We start from the raw sequence: 21,763 nt of genomic DNA, 5'->3' as shown, positions 1-21,763 counted from the left end.
AATCCGTCCTGGTCCTGACCCGGACAGAAACTGTCACTTGCATACCTGATTTTTAACTATTTCAGGCAGAGAAAGAAAAAAAGGAGCACAGCCTAGTTATTAGTGTTCTTGGCACTGTACATACACATAGGGACGGTTCTGACGGACAACTGGCTGCGGCTTGTTTAGCCAATGCTAAAAGCATTCCTGCTACAGAGCAAAAAAAAGTGTTTGGCATCACTTTCCATAGGTTCATCGGTCTGTTTTGAGCCCCTTGGGCAGGGGTGTAACTAGAAATCACTGGGCCCCCCTGCAAAACTTTCGATGGGGGCCCCTTCAGCCAACACGCCAAAAAGCAGCATGTACAAAAGACCCTGCTGAACACTGAATAGGGAATGTCTACAAAGCTTTGTCTGCAAAACTTTGTATGATTCCTTATCAGTGGCTGAGCAGATGCAGTCATTAGAACAATTGTACAGAGAGTAGAAAGTTTTTTTCTCTCCTTGCCCTTAGTTGTCAGTCTCTCAGGATGGGGCCTCCTGTGGCTTGTGGGCCCCCCTGCGGCTGCATCCCTTGCAGGGTCTATTGTTACGCCCCTGCCCTTGGGGGGCACATAACTGTGAAAGCACCCAGCGCTAGACACTACAAGCAGTTTCTCAGAGAGTTCAGTGCGGTTCGCTGTGTCAGAGAACCAGCATGCAGGATTTAGGTCACACAGGCCATGATGGGAACAACAAGTGGCGATTACCCACAATCCCCTCCGCAACAATCACGCCACACACAGGTCTGCACTGTTCTGCCTAATACGTAATGCTGATATGACGCGGGTCAGAGGCCAGGGGGTCCAGCCAGTCACATTCCCGGGATTTTGTCCTAATCTGGGCTTTCCAATCGACGCGCTGGCTGCTGGCCAAGATCGCAGCAAACGCTGATCATTTTAAAAATAGGGATTACAGCTGAACAGTTAGTACATTGCTGCCAGATCCTGTCTCTCGTCATTAAAGGAATAAACAGGTATAAATAAACGGATGAGATAATCAATTGTATCTATCCTCCTTCTCCTAAAAATGACTTTGTTTTTTTAGATATCCCACAGTTTTATTTTATATTTAAATCTACTTTTTACAGGAATACCTAAGTGAAAAATAAAAATGATCAGATTCAATCAGAGACATCTATCTGATGGGCAAATTTGCTGCCCATCTGCCAGTGTATGGGCATCTTTAAGGTACAATCCTGCAGACAATCGATCATCATGTTGTTTAATCAGAAATGATCGGTCGTGCCGAGTAACGCCGTAAAACCTGCTAACCAATTCAATCAGACGAATGGAATCGTTTTTTGAAGCGACCCCATCAATATGATCAAATTGGCTAGCGGGTTTTCAGCCATTATTGGGCAAGATCAGAAACCATTGATAACCCCACGGGATTGTATCGTTACACTGATGAGGACCAGTAGGTGTGACACAGCTGGCTGCCAGTTGGCTCTGCAGAAAGAATGGGCTCTAGGCACACGGTAGGTTCAGGAGGTGTGCCTGGCTTTCAGGGACATATAGCAATGTCTGGCATCAGTGGCGTAGCAATAGGGAATGCAGAGGTAGTGACTGCACAAGGGCCCTTGGACCAGAGGGGCCCCCTAAGTGACCTCCTTCAACCACAGCATTAGCTCTTCAATGGAGCTATGCATGTCATAATCACTTCTATACAGTCTAGGGCTTGGTTCACTAAGACAAATAGCATGCCTTATCAATCGCTGCACAAAGTGGTTTTGTGAGCATTTTGCATTTTTCTTACACCTTCCATTGAGATGGAATCACTTCAAAAATGGCTCAAGCGCGGCTTTACAAAGCGGAGCGCAAACGAGCCGATCATATGTGAACTACGGTATCTCATAGAGAATCATTGTGTAAGCGCTTTCAGGGCGATTTTGAAAAATTGCCCGCTCTTAAAAAATAACAAAAACGCCTGCAGCGTGAACAAGCCCGAAAATTGTGTATCGTGAATAATGCAACAATGCATTCTACTATAGGTGACGGTGGTGCCTCTTTACAACGCTTGTTGGGCTGGTGTATTCATCGTAAGTGATGAGCATAACCTTCAAACTATCCTAAATGTTGGTTCATCATTGATGGTAGGAACACACTAGGCAGCGCGGGAAAAGTAGCATTTTGGCTGGGAACACACTAAGCAGAAACGCTAGCGTTGCGGAAAAAGCAGCGGAAACGCACATAGTGCAAGTCAATGGGCCGCATGGAAGAACGCAAATACTTGCGTCTTGCAATGTGCGTTTTGAAAAACGCTGGTTTTGCTGCATATTTTCCAAAAACGCATCAAAAACGAATGAAAGTCAATGGTGAAGCAGAAGTATTATGTTTTAGTGCGTTTCGCATACGTTTTTATATGCGTTTAAAAAAAAAAAAAAAAAAAACAAGTTGTATTTCCGCTTCCTATCACCTTCCTAATGATTTTCATAAAACGCATATCAAAAACGCAAAATGCAAGAAAAGCTCATGTGCGAGGGAAAAAACGCAAAACGCAATGAAAACGCACTAAAAACGCACATGAAAGAAATTCGACCTTTCACGCACTGCCAGGTGTGTTCCCGGCCTCAGGTAGCACTTTGCTGCATATGCGTTTTGCGTTCCACTGCAAAATGCAAATTTTGACCTATTTTGATGTGCGGTTTTTGCTCTTTTTTTATGCGTTTGCGTTTCTGTCTGCGTTTTTCTGATCGGCAAGTGTTGTCTTGATTTTGAAAATAGATACTAGTGGTTAAATAAAGTGAAAACTGAAAGCGCAAAACGCAAATGCATTTCTATGCGTTTTTCATGTGGTGCTATACTTTACATTGATATGCAAAACGCATCATAATCGCACAGACATGCGTTTGCGTTTTTTGAAAAGTCGGAACTCAGCAGTTGAAAAGGCCACTCAAGATTCTTATTTTAAACAGTCTGTACTGAAGAATCAGCAAACGCATGCTGTAAAAACGCAGCTAGTGCAAAAGGGCCCTAAGTGCGTTCCGCACATGCATTTTTTTTTTTTGCGCTTTGCGTACGTTTTAATGTGTTTGCAGTTCGCATATATAAATCGCATATGCATTTTGTATGCATTTTGCATGGTTTTTTTTAATGCGTGTTATGCAAATCACTAGGAAGTCAACAGGAAGCGGAAATGCATCATCATTTTTTTTTTTAAAGGGGAACTGAAGAGAGGTTTCTTTTAAGCAATACCAGTTGCCTGGCAGCCCTGCTGATCCTCTGCCTCTAATACTATTAGCCATAGCCCCTGAACAAGCATGCAGCAGATCAGGGGTTTCAGACTTTAAAGGAGTCATCAGGGAATATTTAAGAAAATGAGTGCTACTTACCGGGGGCTTCCTCCAGCCCCAAGCTCCCAGGACCTCCCTCGCCGCAGCTCTGCCTTCAGCCGTTCGCTGCAGCTCCTTCCCGGTCCCCGGCGATGACGTCAGAGCGACCTCCAGGTCGCTCTGTACTGCGCCTGCGAAGTCCGCTCCGGCCCACATGGCGGTGATTGACAGCGCCGCTTGCGCAGGCGCAGTACAGAGCGACCTGGAGGTCGCTCTGACGTCATCGCCGGGGACCGGGAAGGAGCTGCAGCGAACGGCTGAAGGCAGAGCTGCGGCGAGGGAGGTCCTGGGAGCTTGGGGCTGGAGGAAGCCCCCGGTAAGTAGCACTCATTTTCTTAAAGATCCCCTGATGACTCCTTTAAAGTCAGATCTGACCTGACTAGCTGCATGCTTGTTTCTGGTGTTATTCAGATACTACTGCAGAGAAATAGACCAGCAGGGCTGCCAGGCAACTGGGATTGATTAAAAGGAAATAAATATGGCAGCCTCCGTATACCTCTTACTTCAGTTCCCCTTTAACCTTCCTGGCGGTAACGTTCGGGGTAAGCCGCGCAGGAGGATTTCTCAGGCCCTGCTAGCTGCGTGTGCACACCGATCGCCGCCGCTACCCACCGCGCCGCCCCCCCCCCCCAAGACCCCATGCGCTGCCTGGCCAATCAGTGCCAGGCCGCGCTGAGGGGTGGATTGGGACTCCCTTTGACGTCACGACGTCGGTGACGTCATCCCGCCCGTCGCCATGGCGACGGGGAAGCCCTAATGGAAATCCCGTTCAGAACGGGATTTCCGGACAGGCTTGATCGCCGGAGGCGATCGAAGAGGGTGGGGGGATGCCGCTGCACAGCGGCTATCATGTAGCGAGCCCTAGGCTCGCTACATGATTTAAAAAAAAAAAACTGCTGCGCTGCCCCATGGCGGTTTTTAATAGACCGCCAGGAGTGTTAAAGAATTCCCGTTTTTACCTCTTTCTTGCTCTCAGAAGCCAATCTGCTAGGAAAGTGTTTTATATTCTTATCAGTGGGGGTCACACTGCAGTCACTTCCTGTCTGAGTCAGGACTGAGTCAGCCACTTACATACCTGATATTTAACTCTTTCAGACAGAGAAAGAAAAAAAAGGAACACAGCCTACTTATTTATGTGCTAGGCACTGTACATACACATGTCTATCTCATCATGTTACATGTCACCTCGGGTATGCTTTAATACCCATAAAACCCATAAAAAAATGCATACAAAATGCAATACCTCTGCGTCACCATTGACTTTCATTATGTACATTTTCCGCAACGCTAGCGTTTCTGCCTACTGTGTTCCTACCCTCAATGGGATCTATTGTGAAATTTGCTGCGGGCTTATCAGATTAAGTAATCAAAGTTCTGGTTAATTAATCATCGTCTCTGAAATCTGAGGGGCCCTCAGCAACGCTCCCAGTCACCCTCCCCCTGAATTCCTTCTCCTGCGCAACCCAAATTTAGCATTGGTGTTTCCCAATTCTGGCCCGGTCTCTGTTTATCTCCCAGCTCCAGCCATGTGACCGCTATTCCTGGGAAACAATATCACCGCAGGGGTTACTGAATGGGCTGCAGGGAGCTGAGCAGCGTATGTAAGCTGTGTATAGATGTGTCACTCAGGTAAGTGGAGCATTGCAGCATGACCTATGCAGAGGATATACTTGTAGTGTCAGTTTTCTGCCCTCCGCGGTGAGTGATGACAGGAAGACACGACAGCGTTCTACGCAGGCCATTTCTCAAGGATATACCATGCGCTGTGTCTCTGCAGTGTTTGCTTGGCTAATCCCGCTCTTGTCAGCACACAATGCCAGTTGGAGAGGGCAGAGGAGGAGGGGGGGGGCGCTTTGCCAACTTCCTGTATTGAAGAAAAGGGCACAAGTGGAGGGGGAGGCCGGGCCGTGTTTATTTATACTCAAATAAAAGGATTGGCCCGCGGCGTGTGCAAATAACGCTGAGAACCGTCCATCTGAAGAGCCGCGGGAGCAGCAGGAGAGCCCCGCCCACTCTCATGGGACTTGAGATAGAACTTTGAAGTACTTTGTCATCAGTTGCAAAACTTTTTCAAAGTTTTTAACCCTTTCCAATTGCAATTTCTGGATTAAGCTCCCGCCCCCCTCTCTCCGGTGTGCTGAGGTGATGTGGGTGATCATGAGAGTGAGGGGGAGAGTGGTGTACCGGCAAGGATCCGGCATCAGGGTGTGGGGGGCGGGGCTGGTGCCAGCTTGTGCCTGTGGCTCCACCCCTTGCATACGTGCCACTGTAATTACCCGACGCCAGCATGGGACTGGAGGGGAATCAAAGTGTCTGACTTTGTCTGGCGCATTGATCCACATAAGGTGACATCGTACTGGACTAGATGCGCTAATGGGGTTCCTAGTGATAGAGATGTTGCAAACATAGAATTTTCCTTCACGAACGGCGAGCGCGAACTACCACAAATGTTCGCGACAGGCGAATCTGGCGAACCGCCATAGACTTCAATGGGCGGGTGAATTTTAAAACCTACAAAGATTGTTTCTGGCCACAAAAGTGATGGAAATTTTTTTTCAAGGGGTCTAACAGCTGGACTGGGGTATGCCGGGAAGGGGGGGTGCCAAAAGTCCCACCAAAAATTACGAGGTTTAATGCAAAGTCGGGTTTTAATCCCTAAAGGGCAGAAATCACATTACGCTCAGCTCTGGGTGTCAGTGGACTGTGTCACAGGCCCAGTGCACACTGAGCGGTTTTAGGAGCGATCCGCCAACCGCTTCCGCCAGTGAAAACACTTGGCTAATGTATTTTAATGGGATGGTGCACACCAGCGGTTTGAGGTTTTTAGCAAACCGCAATCGTGGCTCCTGCTGCGCGTTTGCTGTTTGCAGAAGCGTTTCTGCCTCAATGTAAAGTATAGGAAAAACGAAAACGGCAGATCAGAGCAGTTTTCCAGGTGTTTTTGTTACAGAAGCTGTTCAGTAACAGCTTTTACTGTAACAATATTTGTAATCTGCTACACAAAAACGCTCCCAAAAACTCTAGGCATGTTTAGAAAACGTCTCTAAACATGCCTAGAATGGCTCTGAAATCTGCTGCATACACCTCTAGCGTTTTGAGGATCTACTAGAGGTTTTTGGTGTGCACTGGGCCTCACAGGCCTAGTGCACACCAGAGCGGTTCGGCTGCGGTTTGCGATCCGCTTGCGGGTGCGGATCCGCTAGGGTAATGTATTTCAATGGGGTGGTGCACACCAGAGCGGGAGGCGTTTTGCAGAAACTCGTACTCCCGGGCTGCTGCAGATTTTGGATTGCGGAGACGTTTCTGCCTCATTGTAAAGTATAGGAAAAACGCAAACTGCTCTGAAAAACGGCACTTCAGAGCAGTTTGCCAGGCGTTTTTAGTTACAGTAGCTGTTCAGTAACAGCTTTACTGTAACAATACATGAAATCTACTACACCAAAAACGCTTCACAAAACCGCAAAATGCTAGCTGAAACGCTGCAGAAAAAGAAGAAAAAGCGTTTCAAAATCTGCTAGCATTTTGCGGATCTGCTAGCGGTTTTTGGTGTGCACCAGGCCAAACAGAATACAGTAAAATAATAATAATGCACTGGAATGGTTCTGTGCCTGCAAATTAATGAGGCAACAGCAGCAGTGTGCACAGCTCTGGGTGTCAGTGGGCTGTGGAATGTCACACACAAACAAACACAGGAGACCGATGTGCTGCCCTCAAAAGGGCTGTTGGGGGTGCTTTCATAGCAAGTAAGGAACAAGAACACAGGCCTAGCTAATGCTTTCCCCACCTATCTGCAGCAAGTCTGACCCTGCTCTCACTAAAGGTGGCCATACACCATTAGATCCAATCCAACTCTATAGGCCATCGATGTGCTGCAAGCAGCAGATCGACCTAGATCCTGTCAGATAGATCAAATCAATCGAAATCAGCCGCAAATCGATTAAATGATAGATTTGATAGAATCGATTTCCAATTGATCGATCAATTCTATAGAATCGATCGATGGCTGAAATCGACCACTGTATGGGCCCCTTAACAGTCAGCAGCCAGCAAAGAATAAATCCAATATGGCCACCACAATTGCTTTTTGATAGGGGCGCCCTGGAGTGGGTGATAGCTGATTGGCTGCCATGTGTCTGCTGACTGTGAGGTAAGGGGTCAAGGTTTAGCTCAATGATAATGTATAGGGGCGAATCAAACACGCCAAATGTTCGCTGTTTGCCGTGAATGCGAAAAGCCGATGTTCGCAGAATACTGCTCGCTGGCGAACTGTTCGGGCCATCTCAAGTGATTAACCCAAATGCACCCAGCCACCCACGTAATATTTAAATTATGTTGCACAGGGGTTGAGGATGGGACCAGCAGCGACCAAAGAGGCTTTTTTATCCATTCCTTTTGTCTTTTTCTGACATTATTGACCTCAATTCTGGTAGCTATGTGAGGTAAATATGTTTTTGTAGGTAGAATACCTCATGAGGTATTTTACTCCTTTTTTTTTAACAATTCTGAAAGATTGTACTCCATTTCCGAACATGCAGGGCCGGCGCTACCATAGAGGCAAAGGAGGCAGCTGCCCCAGGGCCCCAGAGCTTGTAGGGGCCCCTAGTGGCTACAAGAGGAAAAAAAAATTTCAAATCGATCTTATAGTTCCTGAGAAAATCGATTTTAAAGTTTCAAAGGAAAAAAAATACACATTTAAAAACCTGCCGACTTTAATGGTTAATAGCAAATCCGCCTTAAATGCTAGAAACCCTAAATTTGCAGGATATGTTAAGGAGATAATTGGGGAATAAGAGGAAAAAACACTTTTTAAAAAAGACCTTATAGTTTTTGAGAAAATCGATTTTAACGTTTCGAAGGAAAAAAGTATACTTTTAAATGCGGTAAATGTCACTTTTAGTAGCAAACCTAACGGTAGTGTAATTTTACATGTATCAAAAGAAAGAGCAATACATTTCCTGACGGGGTTTCCAGGGGGCCCATATGCAGCCGCAGCGCTTTGGCCAGGGATCGCTATACAGCCGCAATATGGCTGTATGAAGATCCCTGGCATTTTTTCCTATTTTCCCAATTTTTTTTTTTATGTTTAGAGTGTGGGAATTTTTTTTTTTTTTTAATTATGTGGAGTCCGCCCTCCTGAAACTTTTTAACCCCTTGTCCTCCATGCAGGCTGGGATAGCCAGAATGTGGAGCTCCGACCGATTGGGGCTTCAAACCCTGACTATACCAGCTGCAAAAAAGGTCCCTTAATGCCAATTTTTGCTCCGGGGTATCTGTTGGGGGGGCCCCCCAGGTTTATTTTGCCCTGGGGCCCCATTGTTGCTTAAACCGGCCCTGCGAACATGAGGTAAAACATGAGGTATTTCAGCGGTAAGCACGCATTAAATAAAAATAAGTAGTCTTTAACCATTTCAGCCCGCGGGGATTTTTCACCTTATGCATCGGAGCAATTTTCACCTCCCATTCATTCGCTAATAACTTTATCACTACTTATCACAATGTATTGATCTACATCTTGTTTTTTCCGCCACTAATTAAGCTTTCTGTGGGTGGTACCTTTTGCTAAGAGCCACTTTACCGTAAATGCATTTTAACAGGATTAATAAGAAAAAAATGGAAAAAAATCATTATTTCTCAGTTTTCGGCCATTATAGCTTTAAAATAATCCACGCTACCATAATTAAAACCTATGTATTTTATTTGCCCGTATGTCTCGGTTATTATACCATTTAAATTTTGTCCATATCACAATGTATGGCGCCAATATTTTATTTGGAAATAAAGGTGCATTGTTTCCGTTTTGCGTCCATCACTATTTACAAGCTTATAATTTTAAAAATGTTTGTAGTATACCCCCTTCAAATGCATTTTTTAAAAGTTCAGACCCTTAGGTAACTATTTATGTCTTTTTTTTTTTTTTTTTTTTTTAATTGTAATTTTTTTTTTTTTACCATTAAAAATTTTATTTGGGTAATATTTTGGTGTGGGACAAAAACAGTTAATTTTTAATGTTGTAAAATGTGTATTTTGTAATGTAAAAAATGTTTAGATGTAGTTTTACTATTTGGCCACAAGATGGCCACCTTCGTTTTTGGTTTCCCTCCTTGTACTTCTCTCTAAGCGGAAGTACAAGGGGGATGCGGAAATCTGGCCGGGCAGAAGAGCCGGAGCCTCACAGGTGAGCGCTTCGGTTTTTCTGCGGGGGAAAGGGATCGGTGATCGGGAACCATGTTCCCTTTCACTGATCCCTGGGCTACCGGGGGACACAGCGGGGACGCGGGGGCGCGCCCGCGATCGCGGGCGGGAGCACGCCCAAGCGCGGGAGCGCTGCAGAGCTGCCGCCCGGACGTGAGCTTCACGTCCGGGCGGCGGAAATGGTTAAGGCCCAGTGCCGCTTGAAAATCCGCGTGGCTAATGTATCTCTATGGGCTGGTGCACACCGGCGGTTTGAGGTTTTTAGCAAACCACAAACGTGCCTCTTGCTGCGGATGCGGCCGGCGGATCTCATACAAAATCCGCTTGGTGTGCACCCGGCAAATATCGTCTCTCTGCTCCCAAAACCGCTAGCGTTTTGACGATCTGCTAGCGGTTTTGATGTGCACTGGGCCTCATGTGGCTGAATGGAGTAATGGTTAAGGGCTCTGCCTCTGACACAGGAGACCAGGGTTCGAATCTCGGCTCTGCCTGTTCAGTAAGCCAGCACCTATATAGTAGGAGACCTTAGGCAAGTCTCCCTAACACTGCTACTGCCTATAGAGCGCGTCCTAGTGGCTGCAGCTCTGGTGCTTTGAGTCCACCAGGAGAAAAGCGCTATATAAGTGTTCTGTGTTTGTTTGTCTGTGTTCATTGTCTTCCATAAGTTAGAATAGTCTTTGGAAGATGCTTTTTTTTCTGGAGGGCGGGAGGGTGTATTTGATTATGTAGCAATCTATGAAAAGTATATTTATAGGCATCCCTTATTTAATAAAAAATCCAGTAAATATTTGGAGTTTTATTTCTACTATTCCTTCTATTACACGGCCTGAATAGAAACTCCACTGAGGCTGCATTTCCACTTGTGCGGTGCGAATCGCCGCGGTAAAAATTCGCATGCGGATGCGAATTTCGCATGTGGGTCTATACGAATTTTCATGGATGACGATGTATACGAATTTAACCATGGCAGTGCTGGTGTGCTTTTCCATTGTTTCTATGCGAATTCGCATGAAAATTCGCATGCCCAAACCTCATACGAATTTCCTATTAAATACATTGTATGCGATTCGCATAGCGGTATGCGGTATGCGAATTCTGATGGCTCTGCCATGCGAATTTTTTCTGCACAGAAAAACGCAAAAGGAATCCTGACAAGTGGAAACAGTCCCACTCACTTGTATTGCTATGCGAATTTTCATGCGAAAAACGCATGCGAATTCGCTATAGTGGAAATGAGCCCTAAAACAGCAATAGGAACATTACTAAAAACTGCAATATGCATACAAATTGACTTTACCTTCAGGTACAGGCAGGTCTTAAACCGATCGGTAAATTATGTGCTAACATGCCCCCTAATTTCCATGAGAATAGCTATTTTAGGTAAAATTGATGCAAATTACCTTCTGAATTACCTCATAATTTACCTCATGAGGTAAAACTTACCAGAATTGCTAAGGGCTGGTTCAGACGGACGCTTGCGGAGCGTTTACCGCCAGCGTTCGGGGCTTGGCGTTAAACGCTCCCATTCAAGGGAATGGGAGCGTTTGTACCAAGCTTTCATGCGCGTTTGCATGAACGCGGCGTTTGTTCCAAGCTTTCATGCGCGTTTGCATGAACGTGGCGTTTGGGTCCCGATTTTCCCTGGCGTTCAAGGAGCCCCTGGAAGCTACATGTAGCTTCCAGGGGCGGTTAATCGCGACGGGTAATGTCCCCCTAGGGGAAGAAAAAACGTGACCGCATCCAAACGCAACGCGCACGCTGCTGAAAGCCCGAACGCATTGCCGCCGTGACGCCAATGAATGCGACGCCTCCAAACGTCCATCTGAACCAGCCCTAAATGTCATTACCTCATGAGGTAAATTAGCTCACATGAGGTAATTTATTTGATAACCCTACCAGAATTGAGGCCATATGTGTCCTCTGGCCTCAGATCCTCCCCAGCTTCTCATCACACTACAGCTGCTCACAGCGACATCCTTATCCGTACAGAACGCAAAGCCGGGGCAGAGTGGAGGAGGGGCAGCCGGAGCTGGCACACAGTTGGCACGGGGTCCAGGCATGGCGCCAGGATCCAGATAAACAAGTTATACAGGGGCTGAAACCAGGAACTGGAGCGTCTCTGCCACGGGAGACCGCCGCGGCCGACCGTTTCACAGTCACCAAACTCCGGACAAAAGTTCAATCTTGTTCAGATGGAGAGCATTGATTAGCTGGGCCTTCTGTTTAATGTGTAAACAGTGTAATCACAGCGCTGGGGCACCTGCCGCCAATGTGTGCTCTGCTGCGATATCTCACACAGGGCGATAACCACACACTGATTATTAAAGACACAGACAGACACCAGATAAGCCAGCCACACACAGGTCAATAGCAATCCAACCCTACAAGCAAATGATTACGTTTATTTTACCCGATCGGAAATGATTTAATCAAGGAGTGATCGATTCACAACATCAGGGCCGTCCAACTCAAGGGCCAGAGCCATGAACTGAGAAAGCGAGAAACGTCTCCTGATTCACTCACATCAATTAAAGAGGCCCTGTCGTGACACATAGTATAATCAGGATCTGTACTCTGTACCGCCCAAGACCACTGACAGCAGCAGCCCTACCTCAGTATATGTAGCCAGATGACCCTTACCCCTCCCTCCAGTGTAGTAGCCTATTGACCCTTCCCTCTAGTATAGGCAGAATGGGTAGCCGGATAACCCTTCCCCCCCTCCAGTTTAGATTATGATCCCCCTTTTGATGACCCCTCCCCCTTCCTTCTAGGATAGGAAGCCAGATCCCCCCATCTGTATAGATAGCCTGATGACCCCCCTCCCTTTAAAATAGGTAGCCCGGTGACCCTGCACCCCTTTCCTAGTATAGCCTGCCGCCCACCCGCCCTTGATCCTGAGGTGCCCTAGGCCATGGCCTATGCGGCCTTGGCTTAAATCCGGCCCGGAGTATAATGCAGTAAATTATTCAGGATAACCACTTTTACGATAATTGTCCAGGTTTCAGCATCAGAAACACTTCCTATAGCTATGTATTGCTGTATATTGTATGTAACCCCGCTCTCCCAGTGATGCTTAGCCGAGGCTGATTAGATATGCAGAATTCTCCCAGAGCATTCTGGGAGACCAGGTATATTTTCTACTGGCTTTAGAACTCTCAGTAAGGGCTCATTCACACTATGAGCTTTTCCGTGTTTTTTTTAAAGCGCTGGTGATTTTAGAAATCTAAACCTAAAAGTGCTTGTGCATTGTTTTTCTATGAGAGTGCTCACATGTGATTTGATGTCTTTGAAGTCGCAAACGCGCTACATGTAGCATTTACTGAGCGCTTTGGCTCAATGGAAAGTATAGCGAAATCGCAAACTGCTTGAAAAAGTGCTTTGTATAGCGATTTCCCCAGCGCTTTTATGAATAAATCCATTGTATTTATTCATTTCTGGGTCAAAGAATTCACTTCCGAACTGAGGTCAGAAAGTGAAAAAACAAATCGCTCAGCAAAAGTGCTTAGAGAAGCGCTTACAAAAATGTCTTTCTAAGCGCAAAGCGCAGGGAAAAGCGCTCTTTTTAAAAAAGCTCAATAAATCGCTCAGCGCTTGCGATAGCGCTGGCGATTTATAATGTGAACATAGCCGTGACAAACATTCTGCAGAGATCCCCTGCCAGCAGTAAAGAGGTCGCCACCGGTGATAAATGTCAGAATGTATATCAGGGAGAGGAAACATTTTACAATCGGCGAACACTGACTAAATCATTTATAAGTAAATGTTGTAAAAAAATAAAATAAGCAATTCCATTCATTACGTTATTTTTACCACAGATCCTCTTTAATTTGTGCTGTGCCAAAAATGTGTGAGAACCTCAGCCCCTGAGGACTGGAGTTAGATGGCCCCTGAGGACCTCGGCCCCTGAGGACTGGAGTTAGATGGCCCCTGGGGACCTCGGCCCCTGAGGACTGGAGTTAGATGGTCCCTGAGGACTCGAGTTAGAAGGTCCCTGAGGACTGGAGTTGGACGGCCCCTGTGGACTGGCATTAGACGGCCCCTGAGGACTGGAGTTAGATGGTCCCTGAGGACTGGAGTTGGACGGCCCCTGAGGACTGGCATCAGACGGCCCCTGAGGACTGGAGTTAGATGACCCCTGAAGACTGGAGTTAGACGGCCCCAAGGACTGGAGTTAGATGGTCCCTGAGGACTGGAGTTAGATAGTCCCTGAGGACTGAAGTTAGATGGTCCCTGAGGACTGGAGTTAGATGGTCCCTGAGGACTGAAGTTAGATGGTCCCTGAGGACTGGAGTTAGATGACGCCTGAGGACTGGAGTTAGATGACGCCTGAGGACTGGAGTTAGATGACGCCTGAGGACTGGAGTTAGATGACGCCTGAGGACTGGAGTTAGATGACGCCTGAGGACTGGAGTTAGATGACGCCTGAGGACTGGATTTGGACAGCCCCTGAGGACTGGAATTAGACCCCCCCTGAGGACTGGAGTTAGATAGCCCCTGAGGACTGGAGCTAGAGGACCCCTGAGGACTGGAGTTAGATGACGCCTGAGGACTGGAGTTAGATGACACCTGAGGACTGGATTTGGACAGCCCCTGAGGACTGGAGTTGGACATCCACTGAGGACTGGAGTTGGACATCCACTGAGGACTGGAGTTTTACGACCCCCAAGGACTGGAGTTTTACGACCCCCAAGGACTGGAGTTTTACGGCCCCTGAGGACTGGAGTTAGACGGCCCCTGAGGACTGGAGTTAGACGGCCCCTGAGGACTGGAGTTAGACGGCCCCTGAGGACTGGAGTTAGACGGCCCCTGAGGACTGGAGTTAGATGATCCCTGAGGACTGGAATTGGACACCCTTCACTGGATGGTAGCATTCTGCCTACACCTGACCAATTGTTGAAATCTGACTGAACACAGACTGTAGTGCTGCCTTGCTAGTTTTCGTGCTGCTCATATACTTTTCCCGCCCTTAGGCCAACTTTTTTGTTACTTCCTATTCAGGTGCAACCACACCAGGGTCGTCTTTTTAGCCATAGACAAACCAGGCAGATGCCTAGAGTGACACCTGCAGATGGGGGCTCCACAGAGCTATTCTTAGCACACTGTTCTTTATGGAATTCCTATACACAACTGCTAGTCCAATTAAGCAGGGTATAAATGGTAATTCTAACACACTCATTGGCACTGCTTGTTAGCATGACAATAATATGATAGGTGCTATTAATGTGGAGGTGCATAATGGAGTGTGCGGCCAGGGGAGCGGGGGTTGGGTGGAGCGCCATTACTTACCTATGGAGTGCTGTTCCTCTAGCCCCTGACCCATACGATATACGCCATCTCCTTCATCAACTGTCTGGCCATATAGTGGGATCACATGACCACAGACCACATGACCCTTGGAGGTGAATATTAAAGTGAACCTCCGGACTAAAAATCTACTCAGCAGAACTGAAAAGGCTTGGTGTTTCTTTAACAGTTTCACAGCATCAGAACTTTGTTTTTCTTACCAAAGCATCATTTTTAGCTGCATTTTTAGCTAAGCTCCACCCATCAAAGAAAAAAAGGATTTCCTATGTTGTTATTCACGTTGCCTAGCAACTGGGAGAGGTGCTCAGGACACAGGACAGTTGGAACTGCGTCTCATGCTCCCTGTCACCTCCTTTCAACCAAAAAGATGGCTGCCATCATGAAATCAAACATTTGCCTGTTCTTTTAAAACAGGGTGGGTAAGAGATTATATTACCTATCTATTTTAATTAACATAACTAACGTAACTTAATGACAGTATGTTCGTTTAGGCTGGAGTTCCTCTTTAGGTTGGTGGTGCATCAGGCTAGCTGGTACTGAGAGGTTACAATAAAAAATAAATAAAAACTGAGTATTAATTCTCCTGACTGGAATCTCATCGGGTGGAAAATAATACTACTGAATTATGGTGTCACCTAGTGGTGAAACTCAGTAATTAGAATCAGCATCAGATTACAAAGCTCTTCTCCATTTAAAGGGATACTTAAGTCAAACAAAAAAAAATGAGCTGTCCGGTGCCCTCGCTGTCTCCCTCCGATCCTCCTGGCCCCGCCTGCAGCCACTTCCTGTTTTGGTGACAGGAGCTGACAGGCTGGGGACGCGAGTGATTCTTCGCGTTCCCAGACACATTAGCACCCTCTATGCTGCTATATGGTATATGATATATGCTATAGCAGCATAGATGGTGCTATTGTGGCCAGGAACTCGAAGAATCAGTCGCGTCCCCAGCCTGTCAGCTCCTGTCACCGAAACAGGAAGTGGCTACCGGCAGGGCCAGGAGGATCGGAGGGAGATGGCGAGGGCACCGGACAGCTGCAGGGGGCTATTGGAAGCCCCAGGTGAGTAAAACTCATTTTTTTTGTTTGACTTAAGTGTCCCTTTAAAGGAAAACTGAAGTGAGATGTATATGGACGCCGCTATATTTATTTCCTTTTAAAGGATACCCGAAGTGACATGTGACATCATGAGATAAACGTGTATGTGCAGTGCCTAGCACACAAATAAATATGCTGTATTCCTTTTTTTCTTTCTCTGCCTGAAAGCGTTAAATATCAGGTATGTAAGTGGCTGACTCAGTCCTGACTGGCAGGAAGTGACTACAGTGTGGCCCTCACTGATAAGAAATTCCAACTATAAAACACTTTCCTAACAGAAAATGGCTTCTGAGAGCAAGAAAGAGGTAAAAAGGGGAATTTCTTATCAGTGAGGGTCACACTGTAGTCACTTCCTGTCTGAGTCAGGACTGTGTCAGCCACTTACATACATAATATGTAACTCTTTCAGGCAGAGAAAGAAAAAAAGGAACACAGCATAGTTATTAGTGTGCTAGGCACTGTACATACACATGTCTATCTCATTATGTCACGTCACCTCGCACTGTAGCGTGGATCGGAGTGGTTGGCCGTAGAGCTGCGCAGCCGCACTAGCGGCCAGGCGGACTGCGCAGCCGCGGCCAGAGGAAGCGGCCATATTGGGAGCGGAACGAGAGCCCGACCCGGCCTGTGGGGTCGCGATCGGCACGGGGGGCGATCACAGGAAGGGGACCCGGCGGAACTGCACGGAGGGCGCGGACGCGTCCTCCGTGCATTTAAACATCTTAAAGGTACTTGGTTTTTTTTAGCCATTATGGCCTCGTAAGTCCTTTAAGCAATACTAGTTGCCTGGCTGTCTTGTTGATCTATGTGGCTGCAGTAGTATCTGAATAACACCTGAAACAAGCATCCAGCTAATCTTGTCAGATCTGACAATAATGTCAGTAACGCCTGATCTGCTGCATGCTTGTCCAGGGTCTATGGGGAAAGTATTAGTAGCAGAGGATCAGAAGGACAGCCAGGCAACTGGTATTGCTTAAAAGGAAATAAATATGGCAGTCTCCCTATCTTTCTTACTTCAGTTGTCCTTTAACCATTTCACCTCCAAGAGCAATTTTCACATTTCACGCTCCTCTTATTCATTCACCAATAACTTTATTGCCAATTATCACAGCTAAATGATCTATAAAAAAAAATTCACCACAGATTAGGCTGTCCATGGGTGGTACTTTTTGCTAAGAAATATTTTATTTTCATGTATTAGCTATGGTTATGTTATGTATTAGCTAGGGTTATGCTGATTCTGATTATAACTTTGACAAGACAAGACACAGAACATTTATATTGCACTTTTCTCCTGGAGGACACAAAGTGCCAGAGCTGCAGCCACTAGGACGCGCTCTATAGGCAGTTAGGGATACTTGCCTAAGGTCTCCTATTGAATAGGTGCTGGTTTACTGAACAGGCAAAGCTGAGAATTGAACGCAAATTCTCACACCAAAAGAACTAAAGAAGTGTGAATTTTCTGCAAATGTTTGCATGCGGCTGGCATACAAGCCGGCTTCTTCCTCCTTTGCTATCTTGCACTTACGTTTTTTGAGGTAGTGGTAGTAATTCAGGCAGATTTCAGCTCAGCTGAGTCCAGTGAAGCAGTCTTGACCTATGATGAATATTGAATCTTCTAGTGCTGCAGTGTGCAGTATGCCTTGTTCTGCACTAGGGGGCAACATCTCACCACTCTGCATCACTAACATGTACTACAGAGAGTGGGCAATCGCAGACTCAGCGTAACGGATCCTGACGCGGCCACGCACAGGAAGGGGTGACTACAAAGGGTGCAGGGAGTTAACCCTTATGCCTGGTACACACCATGCAACATCCCGTCTGATAAGCAGGTCAAATTGATTATTGGCAAGGTTATCTCCTCCATGGGTTAACTATCATCTGTATGCAGATGACACCCAGATCTACCTCCACACCCCTGACATATCCACCACTACCATGGACAAGGTATCCTCCTGCCTATCTGCCATCTCCTCCTGGATGTCCGCTAGCTTCCTGAAACAAAATCTAGACAAAACGGAATTTATGATCTTCCCACCCCGGCCATCCCTGAACCTCCCAGATGTGCATGTCACTGTTAACCACACTATCATTCGCCCTACCTCTCAAGCCCGGCCTCCGCAATCTCCTTATGTAGCCTGCTAGCAGGGCCGGGCCGAGGCATAGGCTGGAGAGGCTCCGGCCTCAGGGCGCAGTGTAGGAGAGGGCGCACAATTCATTCAGCTATCATTCCTAATTGTGTGTGAAGCAGAAATAAATAAGAAAAGGGGATACATGGCAGTGACTGCAAGCCAGATAACTAGAGATTAAGGTGTTGGGGGCCCTGGGGCGCCTCTCAGTCTAATAGCAATCAGTGTGTGACGGCTGGGGTGGGAGGGATGGAGGGGCGCACTTTGGTGTCTCAGCCTTGGGTGCTGGAGGATCATGTCCCGGCTCTGCCTGCTAGAATACTTAACCAGATGTATACCAATATAGGTAGCCAGAAGCAGCCCCTCCTGCCCCCCCAGTATAGGTAGCCAGAGGAGCCCCCGGTATTAGGTAACCAGAGTCACCGCCCATCACACAGAGAGAGAGAATTGAAGGAGTAGGAAGTGAGTCTGACGCAGTCCTGGAGCCGCTTCTTCTAGAAGAATATTGCGACACCCAGGTCGCTCCGCATAAAGGCCGGCCCTGCTTATAGGGATTCTAACAGTAACATTTTACCGATCTGTAGAAGTTACTAGTACTTCATTGGCTGAACAGATACACATATTGTCCTACTGGTGAAAGTAGTGTGAAAGTAAATGGGAAAAGAACACCTTTTTTCCTCCAGGGTCGGGGGGTAAGACAGGGCTGCAGCCTGAGTCCAACACTTTTCAACATATACATCAACAAATTAGCCTCAGCCCTAGAGGCTTAACCAGCCCCAGGACTCACCCTGCATGACACAACAGTGAAATTCCTACTGTACGCAGATGACCTCTTACTGCTATCACCAACTAAAGAAGGTCTACAAGACAGCCTAGAAATCCTGGAGAAATTTAGCACAACATGGGCACTCCCCATTAATCTAAAGAAAACCAAAACCATGGCGTTCCAGAGGAAAAACAGGTCAGCCCAGAGCCCATCCTTTATACTCGATGACTGTGCAATCAGCAGAACTGATAAATATACCTACCTTGGTCTGGAAATCAACCAATCAGGAAGCCTTAAAGAGAAACCGAAGTGGGATTTAATTATGCTAGTGGGGCACAGAGGCTGGTTGTGCACACTAACACCAGCCTCTGTTGCCCCATGGTGTGCCTCCAAGACCCCCCTGCGCGCCGCTATACCCTCTGCAGTGCTGGCGCCAGCACAATGTTTACCTCTTCCTGTCTGTTAGCGGCGCTCCCCCGCCTCCTCCGTATCGGCGCTACCCGCCCGCGTCACTTCCCTCTAATCAGCGGGAGGGAAGGGACGCGGGCGGGTAGCACCAATACGGAGGCAGAGGTAAATATTGTGCTGGTGACACGCTGCGTGTCGCCAGCACTGCAGGGGGTATAGTGGCGCGCAGGGGGGTCTTGGAGGCACACCATGGGGCAACGGAGGCTGGTCTTAGTGTGCACAACCAGCCTCTGTGCCCCACTAGCATAATTAAATCCCACCTCGGATTCTCTTTAAGTCAGCCATAGAGGCCCTAAAAGCCAAAGCATGCCAAACGTTCTATGCCATCAGGAAATACCTGTACCACATCAAACCACCAGTAAAGGTCTGGCTGAAAGTATTTGACAGTGTCATCACCCCAATCCTACTGCATGGAAGTGAAGTATGGGGCCCCACCACCTACCCAGACCAATCAAAATGGGAATCCAGCCCAAAAGAAATATTCCACCTTGAGTTCTGCAAACACCTTCTCCATGTCCATCGGAGTACCTCAAACAATGCCTGCCGAGCTGAGCTGGGGAGATTCCCATTACTGCTTGAGATACAGAAGAGAGTGTTGTCCTTCTGGGCCCACCTACAGAGCAGCAGCCCCGACTCACCCCACTACAAAGCCATGCTGTACAATGAAGACCAAGAAAAGCTGTGTGCACTGAAAGTCGTGGTCAGCTCTATACTCCCTCCAACCCCCGGCCCACAGGTCATAACAAAAGTCCAGATAAAACACAACACAGATAAGAGCAAAGAAGACTATGTGGAAAAATGGAGGAGTGAAATAAAACAGTCACAAAAGCTAGCCATATACCAGTCTCTACAAAGAGAATATAAAATGGCCCCATACCTGGAAAAGCTGCAAAACTCTCAAGAGAGGAAAATCCTGAGTGTCTACAGACTGAGCGCTCACAACCTCGAAATAGAGTCTGGGAGACACAGACAGACGTACAAACCCAGGGAGGAGAGACTATGCCAACACTGTGAGCAGAAGACCATTGAGGATGAAAGCCACTTCCTGCTGCACTGCCCCAAATGTACTGCAACCAGAGACACTTACTTTAAGAAATTGTTGGAGCTATTCCCAGACTTTCTCACACTAGAAGACGAGAGAAAAACATATATCCTACTGGGAGAAGAGGAATCCACAGTGACAATCGCTGCACACTATGTCACAGCATGCTACAGACTGAGAGGAGCATAACGTAACTGTAAACCTAAAAAATGTCCACAGACTGCTTAGCCACTGTCCCCCTACCCCACCCCCTCCCATGTCCCCCTTTTCCCCCTTGCTTTGGCAATACCTGTAATGAATCTTGGTCATGCCAATAAAGCTATCTTTGATTTGATTTGAATTATACGAGTGAAAAAAGACATGGATCGAACATTTTGACAATCTTCCTTCAATGCCATTTGACTTTGAAGCCAAGAATGTAATGACTTTACAGCAGTGAGGTTTATAGGCAACCATTCCACTTACCACCCTTTGCCGTCTCTCGTCAGCCATTTCTTGAAGAGGTTCCGTTGTCTCTTTGGAGAAGCACTTGGAGTGGAGCAGCTGGACCAAGCTTCATCCTCGCTAGACGGGGTGATCTCAATGGCGGGAGGCTTCAGCGATTTCTCCTTCGCTACCGTAGCTTCAGTCTCACTCTTACCACCCGAGTCCGGGGATCCCTGCCCCTTCTTGAGCTTGAAGCGGCGACGTCTGGCACTTGGTGTTGAAGAACATGACCACAACTCCGGAGGCTTCAACTGCCTGAAAGTCTCCATGACAAAAAAAAAGCCAGTCAAAGACCCATCGTCACCCCAAAGACAATGCCACAAAAATGTCTCAGTAGCATTGATTTAGAACCATCAGGTTGCCTTCTCTGGGGCCCAATGACAATCGTTGGTTTCAGCAAAAGCCTCAGTAATAAAGATCTTGTTTCCTCCTTAAATATTTGTACCTTCTCGGTAAGAGGTCCCTTTAAAAAAAAGCCACATCTAATTTAAAAAAAAGAAAAGAAAGAAATCAACAAAACCGTAAAAAAAAAAGAAAAAAAAAAAAAAGATGGCTTTACATTTGTATCAAGAGAAGAACGTAAGGACAGTCATAATCCAGTGGAATAAAATGATGCAATTCAACGCTTTACAGTATTTCCAGCTTCTGTGATCATTTAGTCTCCGTTAAAGCAATTAAAGATGGCTTCACGTCCGATTCAACGTGTCCATTCCCTGAATGTTGAATGCCCACAAAAAAAGAAAATAAAAAAATCCTCAGTGATTAGTGTCTGTACGACCTCACTAAAGCCACCGCCATGTAGACACAGGCTTCAGTTCTGCCCATCAATCACGTTCTTTCCGAGCCAATTACATTAACCTGTTTTAATTAGTGTAAGTGCAAAATATCTCTTCGTTTGAGGCACTTCCTGGGTATGTGAAGAGGAGCATTC

The 21,763-nt window shown here is 46.8% G+C and overlaps 1 protein-coding gene across 7 annotated transcripts in view; it reads right to left on the bottom strand.

The window, feature by feature from the left end:
* Positions 1-21,283, bottom strand: part of GRAMD1A (GRAM domain containing 1A) — a 264,618-nt gene extending 243,335 nt beyond the window's left edge. For all 7 annotated transcript variants that reach the window (XM_068241916.1, XM_068241918.1, XM_068241917.1 and 4 more), the window contains exon 1: positions 20,812-21,283. In XM_068241916.1, the coding sequence (XP_068098017.1) occupies positions 20,812-21,101 (290 nt within the window). In that variant the 5' untranslated portion in view covers positions 21,102-21,283. The remainder of the gene's footprint in view (positions 1-20,811) is intronic.
* Positions 21,284-21,763: the final 480 nt, after the last annotated feature.

The sequence above is a fragment of the Hyperolius riggenbachi genome, chromosome 6, assembly GCF_040937935.1.
Source record: "Hyperolius riggenbachi isolate aHypRig1 chromosome 6, aHypRig1.pri, whole genome shotgun sequence".
Classification (NCBI taxonomy): Eukaryota; Metazoa; Chordata; class Amphibia; order Anura; family Hyperoliidae; genus Hyperolius; species Hyperolius riggenbachi.
Note: the sequence above shows the minus strand (reverse complement) of the source record. Positions and strands in the feature narration are given on the sequence as shown.